We start from the raw sequence: 27,780 nt of genomic DNA on the forward strand, positions 1-27,780 counted from the left end.
TGTGTTGCATTAGATTTTAGAACAGGTTCAGTGTCACTGACTCATTATCTTATTTTTTTTTTAATGCTGATAATTTTGTGTTATGTGACAGTAAAGTTGTCAACATCTGATGGAAGCACAAGGACACCTCAGCTTATTTCTTTAACATTTTTTACTTTGACCTTAATGTTTTGCAGTTGTTACTAAACCGAATTTGAAGTTTTAGGTTTGTGTAGTTTTTCATGTGAATAGAATCAGTTGCCCCTGAAGTGACTGCTGCTGTAAGGCCAGATTGGCTGACATTCAGTTTTTTTTTAAAGAGAGGACATTAGTATGCATTACAATATGTAAGAAAGAGCACATAGTGATTTTCAGAGTTTATCTCTGACTGTTAACACATTCAAAACTCAGACCTTTGTTTGGTGTTAGTTTGATGCGGGGTTGCAAGGTCTGCTTGATTAATCTAAGACTGTGTTATCTGCTTGGGTCAGTTTCTCTGGCCAGTGGAAAATGTGAAATAAAGCAAAGGCCATGTCCCCTGCCTCCCCACCGATTAAAAAAAGACTACTTTCACAAAAGCCCAAAGATATTTTAACTCGGCATATAAATCCTTGAAAAGTCTCTCAGCTTAGGAGTGATTTGGGAAAGTTCAACAAAGCAACTCAAGTGTGATGATAAATCAGTGAGTTCTATTCCAGTGAAAATGCTAAAAGAAATCTCACCATGCTTTATTCAAACTACAACATTTACTACATTTTTGTATGTTTTGCTTAGTACTAAAAAACACCCAGTAACCAGACTTGTAGTTAGAGCAGCAAGCTTCCCAACAATCTGATGCAGACTGCTTTTTGTGTCAGTACAGCCTTCTTAGCATTTATTAGCTGGACATAAGACTGGCTCAAGGCTTTCTCCAATTAGTCTGATTGCAAATCTTTGCTGCCAAGTTTTTAAATATGGTTGTTCAACAAGTCTGTCAGTCATGATGATATGTGCTGATTAAGGATCAAGAACCAACACAGTCAACTTTCCCAATAATGGGTGCAAGGTTCACTGCATTTTGATTTGTTATACAAGCATGTCCAGGTGGCGATCGCTTTCCTGTCAACACTGTTTGATATGTGGTATATTTATACAGAATGTGCAAGGTTTTGTGTATACTCTCCCACCATGAAGCCTTAGTAGTTTAACAGAACCAAACTGGGATAATATTTAAATTGCAACTTTTATTCTTTTGGGAATCAAGAGTGCATGTTGAACTGCAGGAGCATGGTTCACAGCAATATTGAAAATGTGTTAAAATGGTCTGACTGCACCACAAAGCTCCCAAAGCGCCCACACTGCCAAAGTCTGAAGTTTAACAGCCGTCAAAATGTGAGCTAACGACTGTGCTTTGGCTCATCGGTTTAAATGCCACTTTCACACATCACTTACATGGCGTTGTCACCCAGCTCTTCATACAGGTTGTTGGCAGTGCCTCCCCCAGGTTTGCCTGTTGGCAGTGCCATCTGGATGCGGGCTGTTTTGGCACACTCTGCTTGACGCCTGGACAGAGCAGAGAGGAAATGCAGAGTTAGTTATCTAAAGTCAGAGCAAAGCCATTTGAACCAACCTTTGAAAACAGTGATGTAGGCATAATCAAGCACGAAGGCTCTAACTTTCTACTTTCTCTAAAATGTCTCCTCTGTGTTCTATCAACACCTTGTTATTAACAAAAAAATAATTTCACTATCCAGTGTCCGCTGTAGAGGAAACATCAGTCTGTTCTGCACTTTAGTTCTGACTAAACAATCCCAACTGAGGAAATGATTTCTGTCACATTTTCCACAGAGATTCATTAGTCCATGGGGATTAAGATGTCTGAATGTGGTAACCTATGACCTTTTCATTACTACCACAGTGAGGCTGACATTTCTGGCCTCATATTTACATTTTCCATGAGGATGCACTGTCATGACACTGGTGATCCCTTAAGATTTCCCTGCAGCGATCTGTCTAAGAATATATAAGCCTTGGCTGCAATTAGGAAATATCAGCATAACAAAATGCTAAAAAAAAAACCCACAAATGCAAAAGACAGTTGTGTAACACTGTATCGGAGCATGCTGCTATTGTAGTATTTTCAGATTCAGTCTTGCAGATACTGTAGCACTCTTATAATGCACTGCCAGGCTAAAAAACAATAAAAAATCACCACCTGGATAAATAAGCAAATAGGTAAGAGCCTTCTGTTGGATAATTACCACAGTGATTAATAAGTGTTGGCTTGCAATATAATATTTAATCCTACTTAATGCAGTAAATAGCTTCTTATTGCAAACTCTGGATGGAAATAAGGTTACTGCAACAATGCCACAGTGAAAATGTCTGCAAGTGCTTTTTGTGGCAGGGTAGTTTTGTTTCTCCACCCAGTAACAACAAACCTCTATTTCTTGTTGAGGTGCAGCATGTTAAAGTCCCAAACTACTCAAGTTTTAATGCATGGCATCATAAAACACGGGGGAATGCAGACGCGAGTAGTGAGAACTCAAAGTAAGTACACTGACTGAGTAATACGAATCACACAGCATAATGCAGTAAATGTTTGCTAACATCAGACGCTGCAACAATAAATTGAAATGACTGTTTAAAGTTTTATATCCTCACTTCAAATAAAAACGTAGGAGTGCTACTGTTATCCACTCTACATAATCCTGATATGCACTACTACTTGACGCACAAATGAAAACACACACACTCTAATAAAAGCATCTGCTCTGGACATTTATGCTCCATGTTCTTCAGGATTCATTTGTTTGATAGTCTGCTGTCCTCTCCGTTTCATAGCTCTTTCTGATCTCATCCATCTTATTGTACAATGAAAGTCAACAGATTAATCAAAGTGAAAGGTGTTTAAGACAGCCATGACATTAATATTTTATCTTGGGAAAATAAAAGCGGTACTCACTCTTTGAATCTGGTGGCGACAGATGCGGCAGATGAGAGAGAGAAAGATTAGTTATTATTTGAGCCATTAATCACAGTTCTTCTTGTTAGCCAAGTTTACTTACTGCAATTTACAAGCGAAGTTGGACAATTGGTCTTCATTAAAGTAATTTAGCAAAAGATACTAGTGATTATCATGCTGATGATTGCTTTTATGTTTTTTCTGTCTTCATATTCCCTCTTGTTGTCTGTTATTTGTCTCTGTTTCTCAGCAGGATAAAAGGCTCTTTCCAAAATGCACTGATTTAATTCAGATGTGTGTGTATGTGTGAAATGGTTCACGCGTGTTTGGGAGATGGATAAAATTAATAGCCTTTCACTGTGGTTAGCTAAACAAACTATTAGAATTGGCACTCTGGGGGCAGTCTGCCATGCTGAATAGTCTGGGGAACTGACTGGCCCAGGTGATGATAAACAGTGGAAAAAGAGCGACTGTCAGTTCTGTTTGACTGCCTACATGCTCTTGAAAGAAATTGATAAGTCTTCTATATGGCTTGTTATCTTTGCTACACTAGAAGTCAAATCCTCCGTTCATACTGATTAGTTTTGAGCACCTAAATGCATGCATTATAAATCTGTTGAGCCAAATTTATGCTGATGATTTAACTTCATGCACACGTTTTCCAGCCACTGACATAATTGTGCTTGAAGTGAAAATGTCAGCATCAGACATGCATTACAAAGAGCTTCAAAAGACTTTGAACCACTCCTCATTTGTTGATATTTTGCTAAAAAAAAGGGAAATCGATGCAGTAATTTATGTATTTTAACATGTGCCTATATATGAATATCTATATATACAGTATATAAGACAAAGGCAGGGTTTGTACAACTCTAACAAGCTTAAAAATCAATATCTGGTATTCTTCAACGCAGCTTGAATTCTCTTAAGTGTTTTTAATTGAGCCATTAGTTTAAATAGAGTTACCTCTCATTTCTTTACAATTCTAATAAGCTTGTTAGTGACTATTGGATAAGACCACTTTTATTCTTCAGCACAGTCTGAACTCTCTCATCCAGCTTTCTTGTCATTTCTTTAAGTAGTCTTCAGGAATATTTCTCTTGAAGCTGTTCTGTCAAGATGACCCCACACTGCTTCAGTAATGTTGAGATCTGGGCTCTGGTATGGTATCTGGTATGCTTTTACTGCACTAATAGTGGTTTTGAGATCATGGTCATCCAAAATACAGCTCATGCCAATCAGTTTTGACAAGCTCTTCAATACCACTGTGGCGTGGGTGTGGTTTCTGGCCGGCTGCAGCAGAGGGGTGATGCAGTGAGCTCCCGGGGCGGCGCAGGGGCGAGGTGAACAGGTGTGCTGGGATGTGAACGTGATTGTGACTCTTTATATGTTCACAGTGACAGTTGGAGAGAGAGGAGAGCGGACGTGACAGCGGAGCGGGAGTGTCTGTGTCCCAGTAAACAAAATCACAGTAAAACCAAACGAGTAAATAAAGAAGTGCTGTCATCACGTCCGTGTTCTGTACATGTGTAACGGGTCCAACGTCACAACCACTTACTGAAATACAGACCGTGATAGAGCCTCAGCTGTGTTTTACAGTCCCTCTTTAGACTGTAGACACTGGTAACAAAAGAAAAACTTCAAATTTGGATTTATCCCTCTATAAGACCTGTTAATATTGAGTTTCAGTCCAGTTCTTATGGATTTTTTCTCACTGTTTCCCTTCCGTGAGATAATTTCTGATGGATTTCGGGTGATGATGGACCAACTGATCTATCAGGTCCTGTGTCTGGACTTTTGGGGATTTTTATATTTCACAAAGACTTGGCTTTTTAGATATTGTTAATCTTCTTTAGGTCTTCTTTGTTCTATAATTAATTTTCTAAAAATGTACAGAAACTGAACTGCAAATGAGTTAAAAAGCCAAGGAAAAACTTCAGAAAGCCAAGAGAACTATTTCCCAAGACCACTTTAACAATAACTAGAAAGTCTGGCTGCTTGGAAGCAAAAAGTAAAGAAATGAGGGGTGGTTCAAGACAACACTCACAACACTCTACAGCTGACTTAACAGATTCCTATTGTGTAAACATTATAATCAAATGATTCATACTTGACTAATACACATTTTCACCAAGGAACTAAAACTGAATCCCAATCAAGTGAACCCCCCCCCCCCAAAAAAAAAACAAAACCAAAACTAACAATAAAAACATGGATAAGGTGGTTCTTCATACGACCTTCCTGCCCAAACAGCTTTTTTAGCTGTAAAACAGTTTGTTCCTAATAAATAAAAAAAAATACTCTGAATGTATTTAAAAAAAAACCACTCAGTTATTTTCTAAAGTGGACGGATGTTTTTGTTTATATCAAATGTTATTCAAGCATTAAATTAATGATGCATCTGGTTTGGAGCACTTTTAGCTGTGGCTCAATATGCCAGGGGCACATTGACTCAAAATGAACAACAGTGCTCAGGTTGATTATAATGAAGGAATGAAGTGCAGCATGCCCATATTACAGATTTTCAATGTTTTTTGAGCCACAAAGGGAAGTAATGAGCTCTATTTTAATAGCTTTGGCTACTTATTTAACTATTTGCGGGACTAGTTTGCTTTTGGTAAATTTTGGTCTGTCATTCATTTGTTGACAATAGGAAATATGCAGAGTATTATCAGCCTTATTCTTTAAACACAATCTCATCACATAAAGCATCTGTAGAATATATAAATCGTACTTACTGTTTGTAGGTGATTATGACAATCAGTATGGCGGGTACACAACAGATAATGATAATGACAGCCAGAGCCAACAGCGCCCCCTCTGTGTAGCCTACAGTCTGCACAGCTTTCTTTACACTGGTAACCACTTCAGGAGTTCGGATTTCCAAAATCCGGCCACCAGGAGGGAGAAAGGGCTGAAACTCTTTATTGATGTCCAAAAGTTTACCATCAAGAAACCTTGGATAAAAGACAAACAGTGTAACTGAGAACACGCATATCTTTTGCATATCTCATGTAAAGGCTCAAAGTACGCAAAACAGAAATAGCATAAAAACAAGAAATTCAAGGTTAACAGTCTTTCTCTTGTTTTCACTTCTCTGTTCTCTGCAACTCCCATCAAACACATATAACCTGAAGCAAAACCCTTCCACACCTTTATATAAAAGACAGTTGTAGCCAATGGGACATCATCCACTGGTTTGTGAAACCTCTAGCTGAGCAATTTGGCCTTCCCAGTTATTTGAAACTACACATCATCTTTTTGATGCAGTCTACAGATTCAGACCTGGCACTCCTGGGTAAAAGGCCCTCTTCTCAACCCAAAAGGCCACTGAGACCACTCTTACTTGCTCTTTAAGCTACTCACCTGATCCTGTCTAAAAAGGCTTAAGACCCATGTCATGGGCTAGATTATCTGAAGCCTAAAATAGAGCCAAGAAAAGGTGACAGACCTGAGTTCCCCCTCAGACTTGAATTACCATCAACTAAATGATCAGTCTATATTCTTTAAACATACAGTCACATAAAAGGAAACAATACCCTTTAAAGCTCAAATATTTTATGAATTAGAATATAATAGAAATGTTTGGGTCCTTAACAGGTCTTAAAATCTGGTAAATAAAAACCCAGGAGAACAACAACACATGAAATATTACACAAATTCATTAATTATTTAACAAATACTAGGCCAAAACACACCCTTACTGCTTCCACAGGAATTAAAGGGCAGCAGCCAGCTGGTGTTAATAAAATGCAACTTGATTAACAGATCATCAGCCAGTGTGAGCACCTCTATAAAAGGAGAGGTTTTGGCAGTTTGCTGCTCTGAAGCATTCAGCTGAGTGTTACTGACATCAAAAAAGCAATTGTTGTTGCCCATCAATCTGAAAAAGGGTTATAAAGTGATTTCAAAACAATTTGAATGCCCATCAAATTGTCCATCATTCTACAGTAAGAAATGTTATTTATAAGTGAAAAACATTCAAGGCAGTTGCCAATCTTACCTGCAAATTCAACCCAAGGTCAGAAATTTTGAAAAACCCAAGAGCTACATCTCAGACTTTACAAGCCTCAGTTAGCAAGTTAAATGTTAAAATACAAGACAGTGCAATTAGAAAAGCCACAGGATTTGGGCCTCTTGTAGTCACTGAGTCGACCATGAACTGCTCTGTATACTGTACATGCTTTTATAAGTATTCTACAGTCAAAAGTGAGGCCATCACACAGTTGAATCCCAAAAAGCTGATTCTGTTCATCTGGATGTAGCATTTTCAGTGGGAGAAATGTTTCATCATTCATCCAAGTGACAACTGCTGCCTAAGAAAAGACCCTTAGTGGTCCCAAATGTGTCAGGAGTATCAGAACCATTTAGATGTATTTTCTCTCAACACTGCGTCTCTGTGGCTTTCAAACCCCAAATTAGGGGGGTTTAGCGCCTAAGGGTACATCTGTCACCATCTTACAATGCTGTGAATGCTGTGATTCCCCAGCTCTCTGTGAATGGTACTCATGGCCATTGATTGATGGTTTTTGACCAGTGGTTGCTGATCAATGGTCATGACAATTTGCATATCAAGGAACTGACCTCACAGCACATTGTTCATCAGTTGTGCTAGGTTCAGTCATTGTGCAAATGTACTGCTTATAAGGTTGGTAAACCTGCAGTCAGCTGAGACTGAAGAAGTCACTTGGATGAGTGCTGAAACATTTCTCCCACTGAAAACGCTACGTCCAGATGAACAGAATCAACTTTTTGGGGTTTAATTACCTGGATGATTGAGCATGCATCAAAACTGACAGCTAAAGTGGGTAAAGCAGACCAATGATCCCAAACACAGCAGCAAGTCTGCAACAAAGGGTTGCAATAGCCTAGTCAAGGTCGAGACCTCAGCACAACTGAAATGTAGGAGGATAAACGACTGCCTGCAAAATCTCAATGAACTGAAGCATTTCTATAAAGAAAACCCCCTGCAACAATGTGAGAGACGGAGAAAAATCACACAGAAAACAATTACTTCAAGTTATTGCTGTTAAAGATGGTTCTAGCTACTCAACCATTGGGTTGTTCTTAGTTTTTCACACACTGTCTCTGGATGTTGGCTCAGTTTTTGTTCAATAAATGATAGCATGGTGTAATATGTCATGTGTTGTGGTTCACCTGTGAATTTTAAGAGCTGCTAAGGACAAAAAAATAAATTATTATGTCCTGATATGTATAAACTTACTTTTTACCATGACTGCATAGAATAGCCCTTTATTGTTATTGTACATGTACAACACAACTATAGGATGTAGCCTAACCCAGTTTTAATTGCAAAGCCACGTAGATTAGTTTCTGTTCTTTTCTACATATAAAGCTAGCTTGTTGGTAAAGTTCTTACTTGTAGAGCTCCTGCCTTGATACAGCTCTATTCGTCAGTGGGTCGATGGCATAAATCATAAGGTCTGACTTGGTGTAGTCTTCCTGCTCCATCCCATCCCCATGGCGGTGAGGCCCGATGGTTTCCACGACAACCTTTGCTCCTGGTATCTGTTCCTGGACATAGCGTTCCAAAATGCTGAGGATTGAAAAGATTGGATTTTGATATACAGCATCAAAGCATTATAACCCCTTCAGTATTCCCAGCATGACATCCACATACACACATTAATGTAGAGAAAAATACTGTTTCTTAGATCCAAACAAGTTCTCATATATATGGACAGACAAAGCCGTCAGACTCCAAACACACCACATCACACATACATACACACACACCACCACATGCACATTTTAAAAAAATCCTGTCAGCCGGGCAGACTCCTGCTGAGCAGTATTGATTTCTGTCCCCCCAGAAACACCTGCTCACAGCAGGAACTCTAACTCATGTGTGTCTGCATGTGCATGTGCATGTGAATCAGACAGAAAAGATGACAAGTGCTTTAAAACATCATTAACAAATTATACTGTATTTGCGAGGCAAAACAAAGCATCAGTCCAGCACCAGCTGTGCAGAGTACTTGCTACGTGTCACAGAAAGGCCCACTGTTGACTGTGTATATAAAATATCATATCATGCAGTGATTTACGCATTTTGTGTTTTGCTTGACTGTCGTCACACAAAAGAAAATGCATTTAGTGTTTTACTTTCCAGCTGCCACTGATGTGGGGATAAGGTCAGGTACTTTGAATATAGCAAGTGATATTTTACAGAATGTAGAGAGAGTAGGAGGCAGAAAAAGGGGATGACGGATAGCATAGGTAACAAAATAGCTAATGTTTGCTGTTAGAGGCTTTCAAATACCCTTTAAAATTGCTCTCAACAAAAGAGAAAACAATACAAAAGCTGTTCAGTACTGTGAAAAAGTTTTTAGTTACCGCTCATTTCTTTCTATTTTGCTTCCAAGTAACCAGATTTTCTTTCAATTTTTAAAGTGGTCTTGAGCAATAGTTCTCCAGGCTTTCAGAGTTTTTCTTTGGATACTGGCTGTTGTTTTCATCCCACTTCTTCTGGCTGACCACTTTCAGAGAAATTGTTCTTTTACGTTTGTTTGTTTGTTTGTTAGGCAATAACTGACCTATGAATCATTCAAGGACAGAAAAAAAGGAAAGAAACCTGGACAAGTGGATGACAAAAGAAAAACTGGCATGCCTAAAAAATTATCTACAGCAGGTGAACTGTATGTGGCAGTCAATAAAACAGGAAAGACTCAGCAAACATGACACAGGACAGGTGTGCTGTCCTGTGTCAGCCTCATCAGAAATGGTTTCAGTGGAGAAATTACACAAATTACAAAAGAAGTGGAGTCAAAAGCAGTGGACACAGGTCTGATGAACTTTTAACTGAAATTGCAATCAGTATTTATGGAGGTCAGGAGAGAGGTGAGTGTCTCAATGTATCTACAACGTGGTAGAACTGATGAGATTATGAATGTAGAAATGTACTGGGGATTATGATCCACCATGCAGTGCTATCTGAAAAGTATCTGAGTGGGATTGGTTTTGTTTTTCAGCATGCCACTGATGCCAAGCAGACTGCCGGTGTAGCAAAAGCATACCTGGATAGAAAAACACACAGTGGAACATTATCAGTCATGGATTGGCCTCCCATGAGCCTGAAACTCATGCAGTGTAGGATCATCTTGGCAGAGAACACAACAAAAACCAGCCAACATCCAAAGAAGAGCTCTGAATGTTGTTCAAGAAGCCTGGAGAACTATTCCTGAAGACTATGCAAAGATTTTACAAAAACTAAAAAAAAATTCAGAGAGAGTTGAGGCTGTTTTGAAGAATAAAAGTGGTAATATTCACTTTCGAGCTTGTTAGTATTGCAAAGAAATGAAAGGGAGCTCAATACTTTTGCACAGCACTGTATTAAAACTAGTAGCTCTTAACGTCAATTAAAAACGAACAATTGCCATTGTGCACTCTGTAACTGTGGTGGTTTGCATGTGACTGTTATAGAGATTGTGTTCTAATTTAATGAAACACTTGAGATCTTATTCTTACAAGGACATTTTCGGAAATCATTATAAGAGCACATCTAAAATTTAAAGACAAGAGTGTTTTTGCTCTTTAACTACTGCTGTTGAAAACCCCATGCGACAATTAGAGTTTAAGTCCCTCCTGTGGGGAGACACCATCGCTAAATCAATACAAGGACTTCAAACTGTGCAAACTCGAAATAAATCAATTTGTGACTAAAACTTAATTTCAATGCTGAAAAGTACACTTAGTCTGAAAACTTTTACAAGAGTTCTCTTCTTGTTGCTTGCACAGAGCTTGATTTGTCTTTCACTTTTGTTACCTTGCTACTTGATGACACTGCAGGTAAGTATTTTAAGGTAACCAGCAGTCTAGTTTTGATCTGTCTTATCAAATCTAGTAAAACACATTATCCAAGCACCAAGTGAAAAAGGTGTCAAAAAGTATATCCCTTTTCTTTCCAAGCTCCTTTATTGTCTAAGGAGCTTGGAAAGAAAAGCATCTGGACTTCAGTTTCCTTGAAGACGCTTCACCTCTCATCCGAGACGCTTCTTCAGTTCTACGAGAAACTGGTGGAGAGTCCCAGGTTGTAAGCCCTTTGGGAGTGTCCCCAAGAGAGTCATGGAAGCCCTATTGATCCTCTACCTAATTGCACGAGCCCAGATGCTTTCTCTTAGAACTGAAGAAGCTTCTCGATGAGAGGTGAAGAGTCTTCAAGGAAAGTCCAGATGCTTTTCTTTCCCAGGTCCTTAGACTACGATGACCTGGATGACCGAGAACCTTCAGAGAACTATTAGCCCTTACTGTTTTGACGCTCAAGATACCATTACCAAGCTATATTGCTAAAGGGCTAAAGGTATGTTAACATACCAAGCTAGTATTTCTCTCTTTAGCAAATAAAAAACAACCTTTTGCACACTTGATGTTCCTGTATATACTGCCTGTCTGAAGTCCATTCCCATCCCTCTCAATCCCTCTGGGATTCATACGTAGACTTTGACAAAGCCATCCCATTATTATACTTGGACACAAGCTATAAGGCTTCCACCACTACTATACTTTACATATGAAGTTCCTTTTGTAAAAAGCTTTCTTTGGTATGTGCTAGAACAATTTACTGCTTCTTTGGCCAAACACTGCTATGTTTAATGTTTTTTTCGTCCAGAGAAGATTCTTCTAAAGGACTAAAAGTTCTTTGCAAAACTGTACTTTTGCTTTAATAAGGTTTTTGGACAGCAAAGACTTTTTCTGGCACACCTGACACACAGGTCAAATTGATCTCTTTCTGGTGTGCAGCCATGCCCTTTGACAGCTGGAATAGTTACCAGGAGGCTCCTGCTGGCAGTCGGTTAAAATAAGGGATGATTTCTCTTAGAGTGAAATTATTTATTTCAAATAGAGCTCTTTCAATCTTGGTGTGTTGATGCCACACATTTCAGCAGGAATGAAAACACCTGACCTTCATATATTTAAGTGCAGGACCGTTTATTAAAATCCACTGCTTCAGAGAGGATTAGAAGTTTGCCTCTGCAAACACCAAAACTCTTCCTACAGATTTTTTTCTTTCTTAGATAAACTACATTCATCAAGTTGGATGTACAAATGGTTAAACCCAAGCTTTTTGCTCTATTGTCAAAAGCATCAAACGTTACCTCAGAAGCTTCTCTTTGTTTTTCTCCACGTACGTAGGAGGGACATTTGATACAACGACCTGCATGTCCAGCTGGTTCACGACTGACACCTACACAACAGGAGAGGAAAACTGAGATAAAAACCTGCTGAAGCACTTAAAATAAACCAAAAATAACATCCTGTGCTCTGATTTCGGTGCATCTTAACAGACAGAACTTCCACATGTTTGTAAATGCAGTCAAATGAATAACATTTCCCTTCTACAGCACACAAAATGTGCTTCAGGTTTGCCACAAATTGAATTTGTTTTTACACTTACCTGCTAAAGGATGTATGTGGCAGTGTAAGGGAGCAGTGGAGCACATGTAATTTAGCAGTTTGATTACATATTTTTTTATAGCTTGTTGGTGGTTGGACTACGTTCATATTTGCATAGTGTACTTTGCCATTATTTTGTCTAGGGTACTACAGAACCTGCAAGCAATTAACTTGACTATATTGGATGTAAATTAGTCACATGTATTAATTATTCACAAATCAAGCCTTCTTTAGAAGTGACGTGGTTAACTGAGCAACCTTAGACTATAATTTTTTAGGTTAAAGGCAGGTGTCAGACTAGTAGACACAAGATGCAGAGATTAAAGTGGGATGTGTTATTTTTTTTGCCTTATGTGGGACCTTTGTGCGAACAAGTAGGAACTCAGATGAGCAACATTTTTTTACTAATATGTGATGTTTTTGTACTACATTTCATAAGGGTTTCTTATGAAATGGGCACTCTCACTCTTGTCATATTTTTTAGAAAAATGAGTTCAAACTACTCTCTCATTAGCTTTAGTTAACCAAAGACGATTTCTCCCTGCAGGCATCGTTTTGCTGTGTTTACTTGTTCCAGTAAGAAGTCATTAGCAGCTTGGAAAACTATCCTTTCAGTGCAGCTTCCTTCACACTATCCTATGAGCAATAAAAATCTCATTGCACTAATCATGTCACCCAGTTCATTTTAGGTTGGACGCCTTAAAAAAAGTAATCGTAAACCTGCCATTAAAAAGTAATCATTGTGAAAAAAACATAAATTATACATACCACTATGTCTGCTTTGCTGCTGTGTCCTTGACCATAGTTGTCTGTAGCAACCACCTCAAACTTAAAATACGACCTCCTCATATTGCGGTACATGATAGCAGTCTTCACAACGCCGCTGTACGGTTCAATGATAAAGCCATCTTTGGTGTCTTTAGTGTCTTTACTAGCTGGAGGGGGGACGATCAGACGGTATATTATAGAACTGTAGTTACCAGTGTCTTTGTCCAGGGCCTGGAAAATAAGAAAAATAAGGACCATTAGATGGTATTACTGTGATCATAATTACACTGCCAAGCATTACCATAATCACTGTCATTATGAAATGTCATCATCATCATGCACACAAACACTATGATCAAGCCACTGTTGTCTTTTTGGGGTTTTTTGTAAAACAAATTCCATATGCTGTAATTATTATAATGCTGTTGGTCTGCTCTTTGCCTCCTTACCATCATCATTTCAGTCCAGGAGTTTGACACTATACAAGACACTGTCATGTACACTGAGTAGCGCAGGACTGATAGTGTGTCTCAGCTTTTACTCATCATGAGGTCACATATTATTTTTGCTTTTCTGGATTTTAAAACCTGTTCAAAGGCTTTCAGTTCTTTCATTTTTTTTAATGTGATATAATTCTGAATCAGAGGAAGGGTAAAAAGAATCCTTTGAAATCTGAGCAGATCATTTAATCTATGATTCTGGCTAACTATCATGTTCAATATACATGCAAATCTCACATTAAAATCCAGACACACTCTCAGACAGACATTGATTTTATGCAGGGTTATTATAAGAAGGGCTAGAAATGTAGATATAGACACCCGCCACATCAAAGGTAAGATATGGTAGATAAAAACAAAGTAAAATGTTTTTTTTCATAGCTAGGGAATAAAGAAGCAACAAAAAAGAAACAAAGGTAATAAGGAGAAAGATGAGATCGGGAAGGGGGGCGTACTGAAGGAAGAACAAATGTATACATCTTTTTTCATTTTCTGGGTTCATCCTTGCAGAGATGAGGGTAACTTTTCAGCAATACATTAAAATGTGCACTAGTGAGAAGAGCTGCTTTAAACTGTACAGGGTGCAGGTCTCTCTGCTGCACCTATGAAGAGATATGTCCAAATCCAAGCAGGTCTGTGTCGTTCTAAAGTCGCAGTTTATTTGCCTTTGCACCTGTACACTTACCCAACTTCCTGTAAACATGAAATATGTGGGCACAAATGAATAATTGAGCAATAGCTGCAAACATTTTAATATACTCATGCCCTGCACACCTAAGAATTATTCAGAAGCATTTTGCACAGATGACGCCAGCACTTGGTGAGCAAGGTAGTACTCAACCCAGAAGCAACGATGCATCATCTAGCGATGCATCCTGATCAAACAGATGCTGTTCCCATTAAAAAAAAAAAAGAAAAAAAAAAAGATTGGATTGTAGCTCTGCTGTTTACCTTGTAATTGCCTTGATGGAGGAAAAAAAAAGTCCCAGCACTGGAAACTCTGATGGATTATTAAAGCTGGACTTTCTGTCTAGTATATTTTCATTTTATCAGTACCCATAACAACACAACCTCACCAAGCAGGGGTTTGCTTTAAGGCAATTTCTGGTCAACACACTAGTTAAAAGAGAGAAAGAAGCTTAAATGTCAAAGATTTACACAGCTGGAAAAGTAGAAATAGCTACATTCAGCTGGGTTTACCACATCACATAGTTCTGCATGTATGATTTAGCAGTTTTACACAACCCCAAAGGGGATTTATGTCTCCAGCTGGAAGTGAACCAGTGATTTTATTTTGCCAAGCAAATATGTAAACCACCACACTACGGAGGCAGAAGTGCATCTGGAAAAACATTTTTAACGGGCAAAAAGTGAAATTAATGAATTTAGAAAAAAATAATGGAGATGACTGAGCTTGATTTCTGATGTAGTCTAATCAATATTTGAATTATGGCATCCTCTGAGGGACAAAATAACACATCAACTCCTCCATGTGCAAATTGTAAACCCTAAAGGCAGAAACGTCCTGCATGTAGCAACACACAGACATTTTGTCTGAAGAAGACGATTTGCATGCTTCAGACAGATGGGATAGGATTATTCATAATTAAGATTGGAAAAGCACATTTCTCAAAGTTACTCTGAAGCTTTTGTCTCACTCCCTTTTTCATTTTGATGCTACCATGTGTACAGCTAGCATCCCTGTCCATCTTTCTAGTCACTCCCTGCTGTTATCTATTCATCCATCATAGATCATGTATGTCTTCCCTGCTTTTTTTCAGTCCAGTCAGTTTGTCTCTCAGCAGGGTGTCAGCTCTTCTTATCTAACCATCAATCCTTTCTCCTCCTTTAACCTTTAGATATATTGCCTCACTCTGTGGCAATTGAGCCTGCAACCAGTTTTTCTCTCTCAGTTTATTTAAATTGTTTAAAAAGCTGGTTCCTGTAATCCAGCTTCAACCAAACATAGTTCTAACCCATACAAAACCCATATGTAAGCCCCAAACCTCAGGTGTTTGAAGCAGAGGAATAGCAAATTGAGACACTCGGTTCATGAGTGAGAAAAGCACATCGTCTGAACTTGTGAAACATGCTCTCCTGATGCTCTCATCGTTCCTGTCACTCTCGCTGGAATGATCTAATGAAGGAGGAATATCTAAGAATGATCTTAAAAACAGTAATGAAATATTAAAGCGCATACTTTTCTGCCAGGGACCCTGACTGGGTCTCTTGTGGCATCCAGGCTCATTAAAACATATTGCAATTTCTAAGATAGAGGCTGAAAGAGATAGGCTCCGTGACCCATTTAGGGTCCTGAAAGGCATTTTAATAATACGCTCAAGTTGTTTACAGTTACATGAATCTTTGTAGCAGAGTCAGGTATACCAAAGGGAAACAGAGAGATTTCTCAATCAACAGAGAAAGAAAAAACATACCTATCAATCATGATTTTTGTAATACTTGAATAATTTTAAAACAAGAAAAAAAATCTATTTCCAAACAAGCACTGTGTAAGCAGTACCTTACAATATAGTAAAATCCATACTACAAGCCTACAAAGTACATAAATCGGGGTCTTGTTTTAAGCCTCTACTGTAATTAGCAATTTGAACTGTGTGTTTTATGCTATTTGTGTTAATAGGCATATCTTTGTGTAGTTGTACCTGTACTTGCAAGACTGAGGTGAAGGTTTTGGAGTCTTCTGCAACTCCTCCAATGTAGAGAGGTCTAGTGAATTCTGGCGCATGGTCATTTTCATCCTGGACATCAATCACCACTTTAGCTGTGTTAGCTAGAAAACAGAAACACAAAATACACATTGTGATACACTTTTCCATAAAGGAGTGCTTTTGTGAAACACATACAAGGACAAGCACAAGCTTGACTGGCTGCAGTGCTGTAGCACCAGTAATTTCATCCTTCAGGTTCACGTCAGCAGATTGTTAATCGAGCTAGCTAGAGTTAGCCGATAGCTAAAATAATAGCAATGGCCTAAAATACTATGGTCAAGGTTCAAAATGGAGCTTCACAAACCAAAAGGAGACATCCCAGTGAGTACATCATATTTTATATAGAGTCTATGCCTGTGTCGCATAACAGATGTGTTTCAGGTTGTGGAACATTAATCAGATTTACTCTGATCCATGTTATGAGTTCAAGACATCCCTTTTAGATTTGATCACTTTCTTTTTGGCCCTGTAAAACTTGAATCATAAAATAACTGCCAGAAAATTGTAATTTTTTAAGTATTTATTGAAACTTCAGACTATTTCAATTTGCATATATCTGTTTTAATTTGTATCATTTTTGCTACATTTGGCATTTTTTGTCCAATTTATTGCTTACAAATGTATTGTTTCAGTGTTATTAGGTGTTTCAAATTGATTTGAAAGTTTGATTTTTGTGGTTTACGTTCATATTATCATATCCGCTCATTGGCCATAGCTTCTAAAAGAATGCCACTTGATTTAGATTTATGTTAAAAGCACATTGCGTACTCCTAGGAAGTGCATATGTACAGTATAGGCAAGTTGGTGTATCCAAAACTTGTCTGACAATGAATAAGAGTTTAAAATTTACAGCTAGAGTTACAACTTATTGCCACCATTAGCAAAGGTGAAAAAAAACCTCTCCCAACCAACCAACCCCCCCAAAAAACACCAAAAACAAAAGAAAAGCTCCGAGTTAAAGTAACTAATCACAAGCATTTCCCTTCATCAACAGCTATGATTAATTCGGCTACAATTAAAAGCTTCGAATGAAAAATCTGATTAAAAGAATCTCCTCATCTCTTTCATCAGTACTCTGATGGTGGGCTCTCATCAGATTTCATTAAAAAACTTTGGTATTGCAAACCATCCCAAACATCTATGCTTCCATTTTGATTCAAATGTCCCTAAAAAGTCATTGGCGTGCTGTGGTATGTGCTGTGGTACCGAGACTGTTCAATGAATGTTCTATGTATTGCATTGAGAAGCTGGAAAACAAACTGCATTTTCAGGGCATTCAAAGGATTTCAAAACATGGGTTAGTTAAGTGAACAATGACTAAAGGACTTCAAGTTCATCATCTGAAAGTATGTAGTGAGATATTTAAGACACTTCTCAATGTGGAGTATGCAAGTAATGGAGCAATAACATTGACCTGAAGGATCTGATCTGATTTTTGAGACATGTGTCAAGAAATCTCAACCCTTAATGATAACTGACCGCATCAGAGACGTCTTGGCCTTTCCAAGGCAACTGTCTTCACAAGCAATGTCTTTGCCAAGATTACAAACCAGATTTTGCATCAATAATTCATGTTTTAGTACTGAAAACACACACACAGAAAAAGCTGCTTTAAATGTCTTACATATCCTTTAAATATTCAGTATAAGCTACTGTGTTTTGTATTTGTTAATTGTACCTCAGAATGACTCACATTCAGTCTTTATCTGGCCATGAACAAGAAATTCAGAATCACACCCACGGAAAACTGCATCATAATAAATCAACCCGAGGGTTAAAAGGTGAATCATGTCAGAAAGACAGCACAAACCCAGGATTGTGAACTTTTGTTTACTTCAATACAGACAAAAGAAGAAAAAAAATTCCCTTAATAAACTTGCACTGCTGACAGGATAAAGCAAACAATATTCAGCTTATCTTTAACAGGCATCCTTAAAACACAAGTGCAAAACATATAGTTTCAAGCCATATCTTCACTTGAATTAAGAAGCAGGATTAACATATTGTTGAAATCTCCTATTGATTTGTTTCCTGATTAAAATGCGCACCAAGAAGAACTGAAGGAGTTCTGCTAATGACTACAATGACTTGTAGCTTTAATCCCAGCAGAATTCTTCAATTCAAATCGTTTAAATGAAACAAGAACAGCATGTGGTAAACACTATAATTAAGGAAGAGAGACCTTGGTAGCTGAACATCAATTAAGAAGAATGCAGATATGTTTTCAAAGCAAAAACACCAGCAGGCAGATGGAAATTGCAGAAACAAGAGGCAGAAACAATTAAAGAGGGGAAGGAAAGCCACAATTTCAGTTTTAGTCAACACTTGATCTCACATGCAATTGTGGCAACAAAAAAAGTAAAAAGAAAGACTTGAAAACTTAGATTACAGCTGGTTTACCACTGAACTGACCTGCACAGATCACTGAGTACCAATGCTTGGGACAGACTGGAAAAAGTTACAGCTTTACAGATATGATCTTCAATCTTCCAACCCGCTTGCCAGCTTATTTTCCCACTTTGATCATAGCAAACACTCTTTGACATTTGAGAAATAAATTCTAGGCAGTTATATAATTGCACATGTGCCGAGACCTCGAGTGAGAGGCAATGAGACACACATCTAGCTTTTTTAAAAAAAAATCAACATCAACAGTGAGGGCAACAAACTGGCAAAACCTGCAGCTTTGATAGAAATCTAAGCGAGAAGAAAAAGTTGCTTTAAAGGCAACACTAACTGACAAGGTAGAGTATAATAAAAAGTAGAGCTTTGTAGAGCGTGTGCAAGGTGAAAGTTTTAACACATGCACTGCAGCTCTGAACGTGTTGTGACATTTCCCTCATGAAGATGCATATGATAATGCAAATGTTGAACCGGTCAGAAAATAATGTTTAACCTGTCAGAGCTCAGGACAAAGTATGTGTGATGTCAGATGTCAGTTTGAGAATACTAAATCTTCCCTCCTAGACATTCCACGGTAATCTGTGAGTGATGTTATTGTAAGGTGGAAGCATTTAGGAACCACAACAACTCATTCATGACGTTTGCTGAGCTATGCAGAAGTTACCAGTGCTCTGCTCACTGTGAACAAGCAGATGTCCAAAACTCCTCTAGCGTTAACATCAGCAGAAAACTGTGCACCAGGAGCTTCATTGGATGGCATTTCATAGCTGACCAGCTCATGTAGGTGGCCCGGTGCTTTTTTCCATATAGTGCACCAGTATATTAAAAAAGGTCATGAGGTGTCCTGTCATCAGGCACTTACTTTTTGAGGGAGCTCGCAGGTTTGAAGACACCACTCTCATGGAGTCCGCCTCTACCTTCAAAACATAGCTGGCATTGGTCTCATAGTCCAGGGGCTTGGCAGTGTAAATGACTCCTGTTGTTTCATTTAAAGCAAACACACCTGGGTAGAACAAGACAGAACAATTAAGAAAGATAGAAGGGTGGCATATAGTTCCATAATGTTCAGTTAGTGAGTGGGATGCCGACAGCTAGTGAGTAGCGTTTTATAGGATGAAGTGGAAGTCATATAATGTCTCCTGAGCATACAGTGATAGATTTTGAGCTCCACAACCGAACACAGGAAAACTCTGTATAACCAGCTCTAAGTTTACTCACCACCCTCGTTGCCTTCGATGATGGAGTACACGATAGTTTGATTGACAGCAGATGCTAAGATGACTCCCACTGGGGTTCCAACAGCAGCCTCCTCGCTGACTGGCAGAAACCTGGCAATGGATCAGTCAATCAATACAAACTGATGAGAAAATGAAATATGTATGTGTACACTGTGGGCCAACCTTTTCTCAAAGGGTAATCACATTTTGGCAAGTTCAGTAGACATGAGAGTTGAATCTGTAAACTTCCAAGATATTCTTTTTTTCCTTCCTTCATGCTTACAGTTATATGATCCTTCAAACCCCAGAGACAAAGTCTATAAGTAGTGTTTACATTTTTAAAAAACTGGATTGTATAACAAATGCGTAAGAAGTTGCTCTTCGAAACTGCACTTAGAGATAAAGCAAGACGTGGCTGCTGAACAACAGCTTTTTTTAAAAATGCATTTAATAAACAAATTCACTTAATCTTTGACAACACTCCTGTTTATATTCCTCAGTACAGTAATGTCAGACACCATAGATCAGTGCATTGCTGTTCTCCAGCCATATGTCAGTTATTGTTAGGATGCCTGGGTCGTTGACCCAGGGTTTTTGAGTTTATTATATTATTTATAATTTCTAGTCTTTGGGTTTTTGTTAGAGTTATGTCTTATGGTTTGTCTCTGTGTAATCCTTAGTTGCTGTCTTCCCTGTCCGCTATATCCCCGTGTCCAGTCAGTGTCTGTGTCTGCCCTGCCCTGTTGTAGTGCCTGCATGTGAGTCTGTGTCTTTGTTCAGTCTGTGTTATGTGTTTCCTGTTTTACTTTGAAGGTCTCTGTCTTATCTCAGTGTGTTCAGTTTACGCTTCCTTGTCTCGTCAGTTCTGATTTGCCCAGCTGTGTTTCCCTCCTGTTGTCCATTCACTGATTGCTCCCTCTATGTATTTAAGCCCTGTGTTTCAGTTTGTCATTGTCGTGATCTACCCTTATCTTGCTGTGTGTTCTGTGTAAGGTTATTTTGTAGTCTTAGTTTTGTTACCCTTTTTGAGTTCAGCATTAAAGCTGTTTTGAGTTCAAGTTTTGTCTTCGGAGTCTGCATTTTGGGTCCTTTTCCTGCCTGCACACAGCCGTCACATAACAGTTATAGGATGCCAATGACAGTGTGACAAAACACAGCAGTCAAAACAGCCTCTGCTCTCACTGATAACATGAGTTGCACACAAAGAATAAAGTCAGTAAGGACGTTCTTTAAGCATCTATGTGTTTTTTGTAAAGTCCAATGTTCAACTGAGAACAAATAATATAATATGCAAACTAACTGAATGGCATTTGTTCAGGCATCCTACAAAATACAGCTGAATCAGCAACCAGCAGAACAGCTTATGGATCAGCTGTTACCCTTTTATAAATCCTAATAGCAAATCAACAGGCTGCTCCATGTAAGTCGCTTTAGCCTTGCAGATGCAAAGCTGCTTTGCAACCCACCTCGCCTCCTTTTCATGCCATGTCTGATCTAATCAGTGCCATGTTTTTGTCAGTGCATTCTCTAATGTGGGATGTTGCTGCTTCTCTCATTGGCTTAACATTCAGTTGGACAGGTGGGCAGATCCAAAAATACAGTCAAAGAGCCAAATGTGACAGAAAAAAACCCAGAGCATCAATGGCATAGCAGCTCATCTGATTTATCACAGTTCACAGGTTATTGGCCGTAAAACGACTAATATGATCTTGACCTTGATCACTGTGTGTAATATTTACTAAAAACGCTGCAGGAGGAGTGATGATTCTTGTGATTTGTGGACAAGCTCATTGACCCATTGGCTAATCATCTTTAAACTTCTGCTGAATTTAAATAAAGGGTTTAATTCCTGTTTAACCAATTAACTCGTAACTAATAACAACACAGTTAATTCCCATCATTTAAAACAGAGAAAATCCTCCATTTCAGAAGCTGGAGCCTGCACATCCATCATATTTGTGCCTAACACATTAAAAATATGTGATTATTAAAATAAATCAGTCTGTAGTTATTTTCTGCTGATATACCTATGGACAAAATAACAAATTAGTAGATGATCAATCCCACCTTAATTAGTGATATAAACCATATGTGACATATGTTAATGGGCTTTGGTCGTTTGACGAAGGCTTACATGATGTTTGGATGAAACTTGCTCTGATACAGCACATTTGGAACAACTTGTCTGACAGGTCCCATTAGTGGCCTGAGCCAAGCGCTGAAATTAAACCATCAATAGGTTTTCAAAGGGAACCCATGCGTGGTCTTGTTTTTGTCCACCTGCCTCTTATTGTGTGTGGTGCAGTTTTCCCTACTTACAACCCTGACAGATTTTCTAAGAATCTGGCAAATCTCAAATTTCCAGCAGGCTTCGCTCCATTAAATAAACCCAGTCCAGTCATTAGGCCAACCGTCACAGCTGGCTAAACATTATAACATGGGCTACCAACTGGCTAAGCTATCAAGCCATCACTATGTGATAAATGGGACTGCTGGAGAGTGTGAGAGAGTGCGTGCTGAATGTGTTTGTATGAATTTTAACTTCCAGTCCAGTCAATTGCTTCTCTAACCACCTGTTCTATCCAAACACTCTTGCAGGTAATGGTATAGTAAACCTGAAGCTAATCAAATGAATACAGACTCAAATAGGGACCTGTTACTGCTAGGAAAAGGAAAATAAAAACACAAGCTACTAGCGATATCTCTTTTCTATTCATTCTACTATTTCATTGCAAGGTATGACAGTGTGACAGCGACCCATCATGCATTTGTACCAAAACCCTGAAAGCCATCATTCATTTCAGTCTATGTGAATGTAAACAAGTCAAAAGATCTCCTGTGAAAAAGATCTATTGTGTCTGCATTACTGATATTGAGGCTATTTTCTTCCTTTATTACACAGTGTACAGTAATTAAAGTGTTGACAGGAAAATAGCACAAAGAGACAAAGCTAACAAAAGGACCTGGGCACACTCAGGAAAACTGGATGTTGCATTTTTGTCACTTGCTTCTGCAATCATATCCAAAGAGCAGATTTCACCACTTCTACAAGCATAGAATATCCATGCTCCCTTCCTTTCTCTTATCCAGTTCAGGGTCTCAGGGGTGCTGGAGCCTATCCCAGCTGTCATAGGGCAAAAGGCAGGCTACACCCCAGACAATTACCAGGTTTATCACAGAGAGACAGACAACATTTCACATTCACGGCCAATTTAGAATAGCCAGTTTACCAAACCAGCACATGCAGTCTTTTGGACTGTGGGGATAAAAAGGTGCGAGCTCCACACGGAAAGGGCCCAGCAGGAGGGTGGATTCAAACCCAAGACTTTCTTGCTGTAAAATAACAGTGCTAATCATTGCACCCCTGTTTAAAAAGATCTGTAGCATCATAGCTGATACTGGGGTTATTTTCTTCCTCCTTTAAACAATGTACCATAAGTAAAGGGTTGCTAGGAAAGAGAAGCAGCTATAATACAATATAATATAGCCTTAAATACAAATATCTTTGTGGTAAAGACGCATTTAATTGAGAAAACGGCTGAGTTTCTTCAAGCACACTGTTTCTAAGAAGAAGAAAAAAAGAGCACCAGGAATACAGCTAGCCAACAATAAAGAATAAACATGAAGTGTTTTTTTGTAGTGCAACAACTTATCAAAAGGCTTGGAATAAATGATTTCCTTCCTTTTGTTGTACTATTAAAGCCAAGAACGCCTCTGATTTTAATCATTTTAAATTTAATTTTGTAATTGCTTTGCATTCATTTACTGTGTTATCTTGGTGTAACGCTCATTTCCTTGTGATAACAAGCTAATTATTTAGTTATGACATGAAAATAAACATTTTTATTACTCTTCCAGCACTATTCCTCCTCCTCCCTTTCTCATGTCTCTATCTTTCCCATTTCTATAGTTCATCCCCACTAAAATCTCAATTCCTCACTTAGACTCACTCCATTCATGCCGTCTAGATTCCTCATCCTGCATTTTTCCCTCCACATCTCCTTCGGCCTCTCTATCTTTCCCTCAGGCTGCTGCTTCCAACCACCATCCCAGCAGACCTCAGCAACTACCAGCTATTTGTTATCCTTTCTTCCAACCCTCCATCTCCACAGTGGCTACTTGACAGGGATGAAGGAAGAAAACTGAGTGAATGCCCACACACATGCACGCATGTGCACACGCACCCATGCACATGCTCGAAACATCATGCTCTATGCGCACCTTTACATTCGCACATACACATAAAACTGCACATGCACAAAGCTCATTACCAAGCCTATGTCACACCCCCTCTTGCACTCTCTAATCATTGCTGTTCTGACTGCTGCAAGCTGGACTGATACTGATAACAACAGAAACACACACACACACACCTAAACTATATTTGCGGATATACTGTATTGACTGTCATTCATTCCCTAAAAGCTTACTACATGTGCAAAGTCATCAGAATTTCAAAAAAAACCTTTAACTTTAAAACTAGCTCTAAAAAAAGCACACATACCTACCCAAAGTACACATTCTGAATAAATACAGTTTGCAGGACATAGTCTTAAGAGAGTTTTAACAGTGTGAAAGGACAGACAGGATAATGGGGAAAGTGATAGATGCTGGCGATGATACCCTCCCTCCTTGTAGGTCTTTTTCTCAAAGCCACAGTCATCCATTTGTCCCACTTATTGTTTTTTTCCTCAGTTATTATCTCGTCTATTTCAGCTCCTGTTTCTTTATGATGCATCATTTGGCCCTTCTTGTCATTATTCTTCCATCCCTCCCCACACTGCTCCCTTTCATTTCTCTATTTCTCTACAGCAATTCTGGTCTGGTCCTTTTCTGCTGTGTCCAGTACCGGGCATTTCTTTGGCTCCGTTTTGCTTTGGCAACATCACTGCACAAAAGATTTTTTGTTGTTGTTGTTTTTAAATCTCAGATAAAAGTCATGTTTGATCTGATGCTTTACAATGCGTGGGAGGGCACTCCTGGTTGCACGCTGACAGATCAATATGGGCTGTTTTGCAGCAATGTTTCAGATTCATTCATCATCAGTTAATTAGTCAAAATATGTAAAAATATTGCTTCAATTAAACAACATCATTACAGTTTCATTACAAATCCTTTGAGAGCATCTGCTATATCAGTTGGTAGATAGATGAAGTGTTCAAACTGAAAGGCAGCCCAATACACAAACATGCAGGAAAAGCCATCTGATTGTTCAGGCAACTAGCCAGACACTGTAACCCCCTTAAAACTGAATATCCGAATGGAACAAGAAGTTTGTTAAAGTGAAAATTGGTGGTGAGCGGGTGGGAATTGATTCTGCAGAATGTTTTGGCTATTAAAGCACCAGCCTATACAACTTGTCAAGCAATCACATCCAAAAGCTAAATCATTAAACCACCATCCAAATGGCCACATTGTAAGGCTAGACAAAGTAAGTGGATCAAGAAACAGTGTCATGGTTGTGGCTGAGAGTCTGCCAGCTAATGGACATGATTGTCAGCTACTTTATCAAGTAAGGTGGATACAATATCACAGGGTCCTATGCTAGCAATTTCTATGAACTTTCTTTGGTAAATGATCCCATTTATTTTGATGCATTCGTACATTTCAAATAAAGGTTGATTCTCTTTACACCCTCTACGGCTCTCTTGCCATCTACATGGGTCCATTCACATCCAGCACAGGCAGTCAGATTTCCAATAAGATGAGCCCAGTTTGCTTTCTGGTAAGCATCAGCCTGGACTGCTGCAGTGCTGTAACGGTGGATAAAAATGACAAATTGCTGTTCACTCCTGCTGGTTCCAAATCTCTCAGTTTATCATCCTGCTTTTTCAGTAGGTCTCTAATTAGCTGCAGGATTTTCATTAGGAGACTGTAGAGTGAGGTAATAACCTTCAAAGGTTGGTTAGAGTTCTCTAGCTGTAGCTGGAAGTTTTAAGTTTTTAGTTAACATACCCTTGCTGTAATAAGAGCTTGTTGTGACATGATGGTTGAAAGTGCGGCTTTCTGATGAAGAAGTGGGGAGTTACAAAATCAGATACGTGAAAATTAGATTTTGAAACTGTTGCTTTTGGTCTGTTTAGAATGTGACATTAGAGCAGCACGCTGCAGTTAAAATATTGTGATGGTGAGCCAATATTGGTGATTTTATTACAGTTGCCGGGGCATGTAACTAATCTATTTTTTCTCTGTTTCTCATTTCTGCTCCGCACTGTTGGAATAATCAAAACTCATTTTCTGTACCCCCTGGCATTCTCCTGTCTCTAATCCCAAATCTCTCTCTTCTACCTCTCTCCATTCTGTTGTACTAGTCCACATGGAGCCGCTCCCTTTTCGTCACTCCTCCTTCCTGTCAATCACCCTCCCTTTTTTTTTTTGCAGCAGTCTTTCCGACTCTAAAAGTGATTTTCTCTTTTTTGTATTCTGTCAGCAAGCGTCTTGGCATATTTTCCCCTTTTTACAGGCCTCTTCTCACCTTTTACTTTACAGTTTTGACACAATTGTCAACTCAAAGTCAAACGGCTTAATACATCTCAAGCAGTCTGAACTTGAGCGACGCAACATTCAAGTACCAATACATAAAACATGTGAAATTTCATCAGACGGATGGTTATATTGATTCATATAAACATGCAATAAAAGCAACAAAGGATGAAAAAGAATGAGAGAGTGAAAGAAAACCAAGAAGGGGGATAACAAAAATATATGTCCATGCCTTTGTGCAGTTTGTCTGGGAGGAGAAACTTCATCTAACCTCACTTCTATAAGCATGCAAGCTCACAATCTAAGCATCCTATTCTTGCAGGAAAATTGTATTTTAAGCCATTGAATCTAATGAATTACAAAAACCTTGGCTTATACTACTTTTAAATTCATTGTTACTGCATGGCATAATAGACTCCTTGTATTGACATCCTGATGTATTCTTTTTTATAACTGAACATGAAAAAGTATGTCTTGGGTCAAACTATAAATATTTGAGGGCATGTGCATGAGCATACACAGGATTGCATTTACATAGTGTTGTTCAAAAGATAATTTTACTGCATTTGTTTTCTTGGCAGTTCAGCCAGAGGCAACGAGTACAACAGGTTTCCAACAGATCCGGCGTTCCTATAATGTTTTTTCTAACAACTCTGTGCATCAAACCAGGTGTTAATGATTTTGCTTAAACCTAACTTAAAAAAAGACATGTTCATATTAGCCGTTGTATCGTATAATATAAGATATGGAGGCTTGCTTTCAATACAGAATTAAAAGATAAAGTTCAAACAAGAAGGTATTGCAGTGGGCTGGAATGATCCAGGATGGCATTGCAGTAACTTGTGTAATGATCAAATAAGTAATTCAATCTGATTTTTATACAAAATACTCTCAAGCAAATAAAATTTGAATGTGCTCCAATGTGACGGTCCTTCCAGCTGACATCGTAGAGAACGTGATGGACACCCCCCTGCGTTCATGCACGCAGATGTCCATAAAGTTGCAATAGAAGTGCTTTAGTATGCAATGTTTTTCAAAGGCATCCTTCAAACAATACAAATATGAATTGTTTTGGTGCAATTCAGGCATATTTGCTCACTGAAGATACAGTTGCTCTGAGTCTATTTCGCACAGTTAATAACTATTCTGGAACTCTCTCCCTCTAAATTTGAGATCTGTGGACTAAGTGGTCACTTTTTAAGAAACAACTAAAAACCCATCTTTTTAGACTTACATTTAGTTAACTTGCATTTAATCTTTTTTTTTTTTTTGGCTTAATTTGTTGTGAAGTACTTTGTGATCATTGTCTCAAAGCGTGCTATATAAATAACAATAACATTTTA

At 38.5% G+C, this 27,780-nt stretch overlaps 1 protein-coding gene across 1 annotated transcript in view; it reads right to left on the minus strand.

Annotated features, from left to right (window-relative positions):
• LOC113019379 (protocadherin-15-like) overlaps positions 1 to 27,780 on the minus strand; it is a 229,357-nt gene that overhangs the window by 32,118 nt on the left and 169,459 nt on the right. The window contains exons 27-34 of the mRNA XM_080305485.1: positions 19,956 to 20,065; positions 19,600 to 19,740; positions 16,269 to 16,396; positions 13,106 to 13,336; positions 12,040 to 12,128; positions 8,304 to 8,480; positions 5,662 to 5,880; positions 1,411 to 1,521 (exon numbers count right to left, since the gene is read on the minus strand). Coding sequence (XP_080161611.1) covers positions 1,411 to 1,521; positions 5,662 to 5,880; positions 8,304 to 8,480; positions 12,040 to 12,128; positions 13,106 to 13,336; positions 16,269 to 16,396; positions 19,600 to 19,740; positions 19,956 to 20,065 — 1,206 coding nt within the window. The remainder of the gene's footprint in view (positions 1 to 1,410; positions 1,522 to 5,661; positions 5,881 to 8,303; positions 8,481 to 12,039; positions 12,129 to 13,105; positions 13,337 to 16,268; positions 16,397 to 19,599; positions 19,741 to 19,955; positions 20,066 to 27,780) is intronic.

This window comes from Astatotilapia calliptera, chromosome 8 (genome assembly GCF_964374335.1).
Source record: "Astatotilapia calliptera chromosome 8, fAstCal68.1, whole genome shotgun sequence".
Lineage (NCBI taxonomy): Eukaryota > Metazoa > Chordata > Actinopteri > Cichliformes > Cichlidae > Astatotilapia > Astatotilapia calliptera.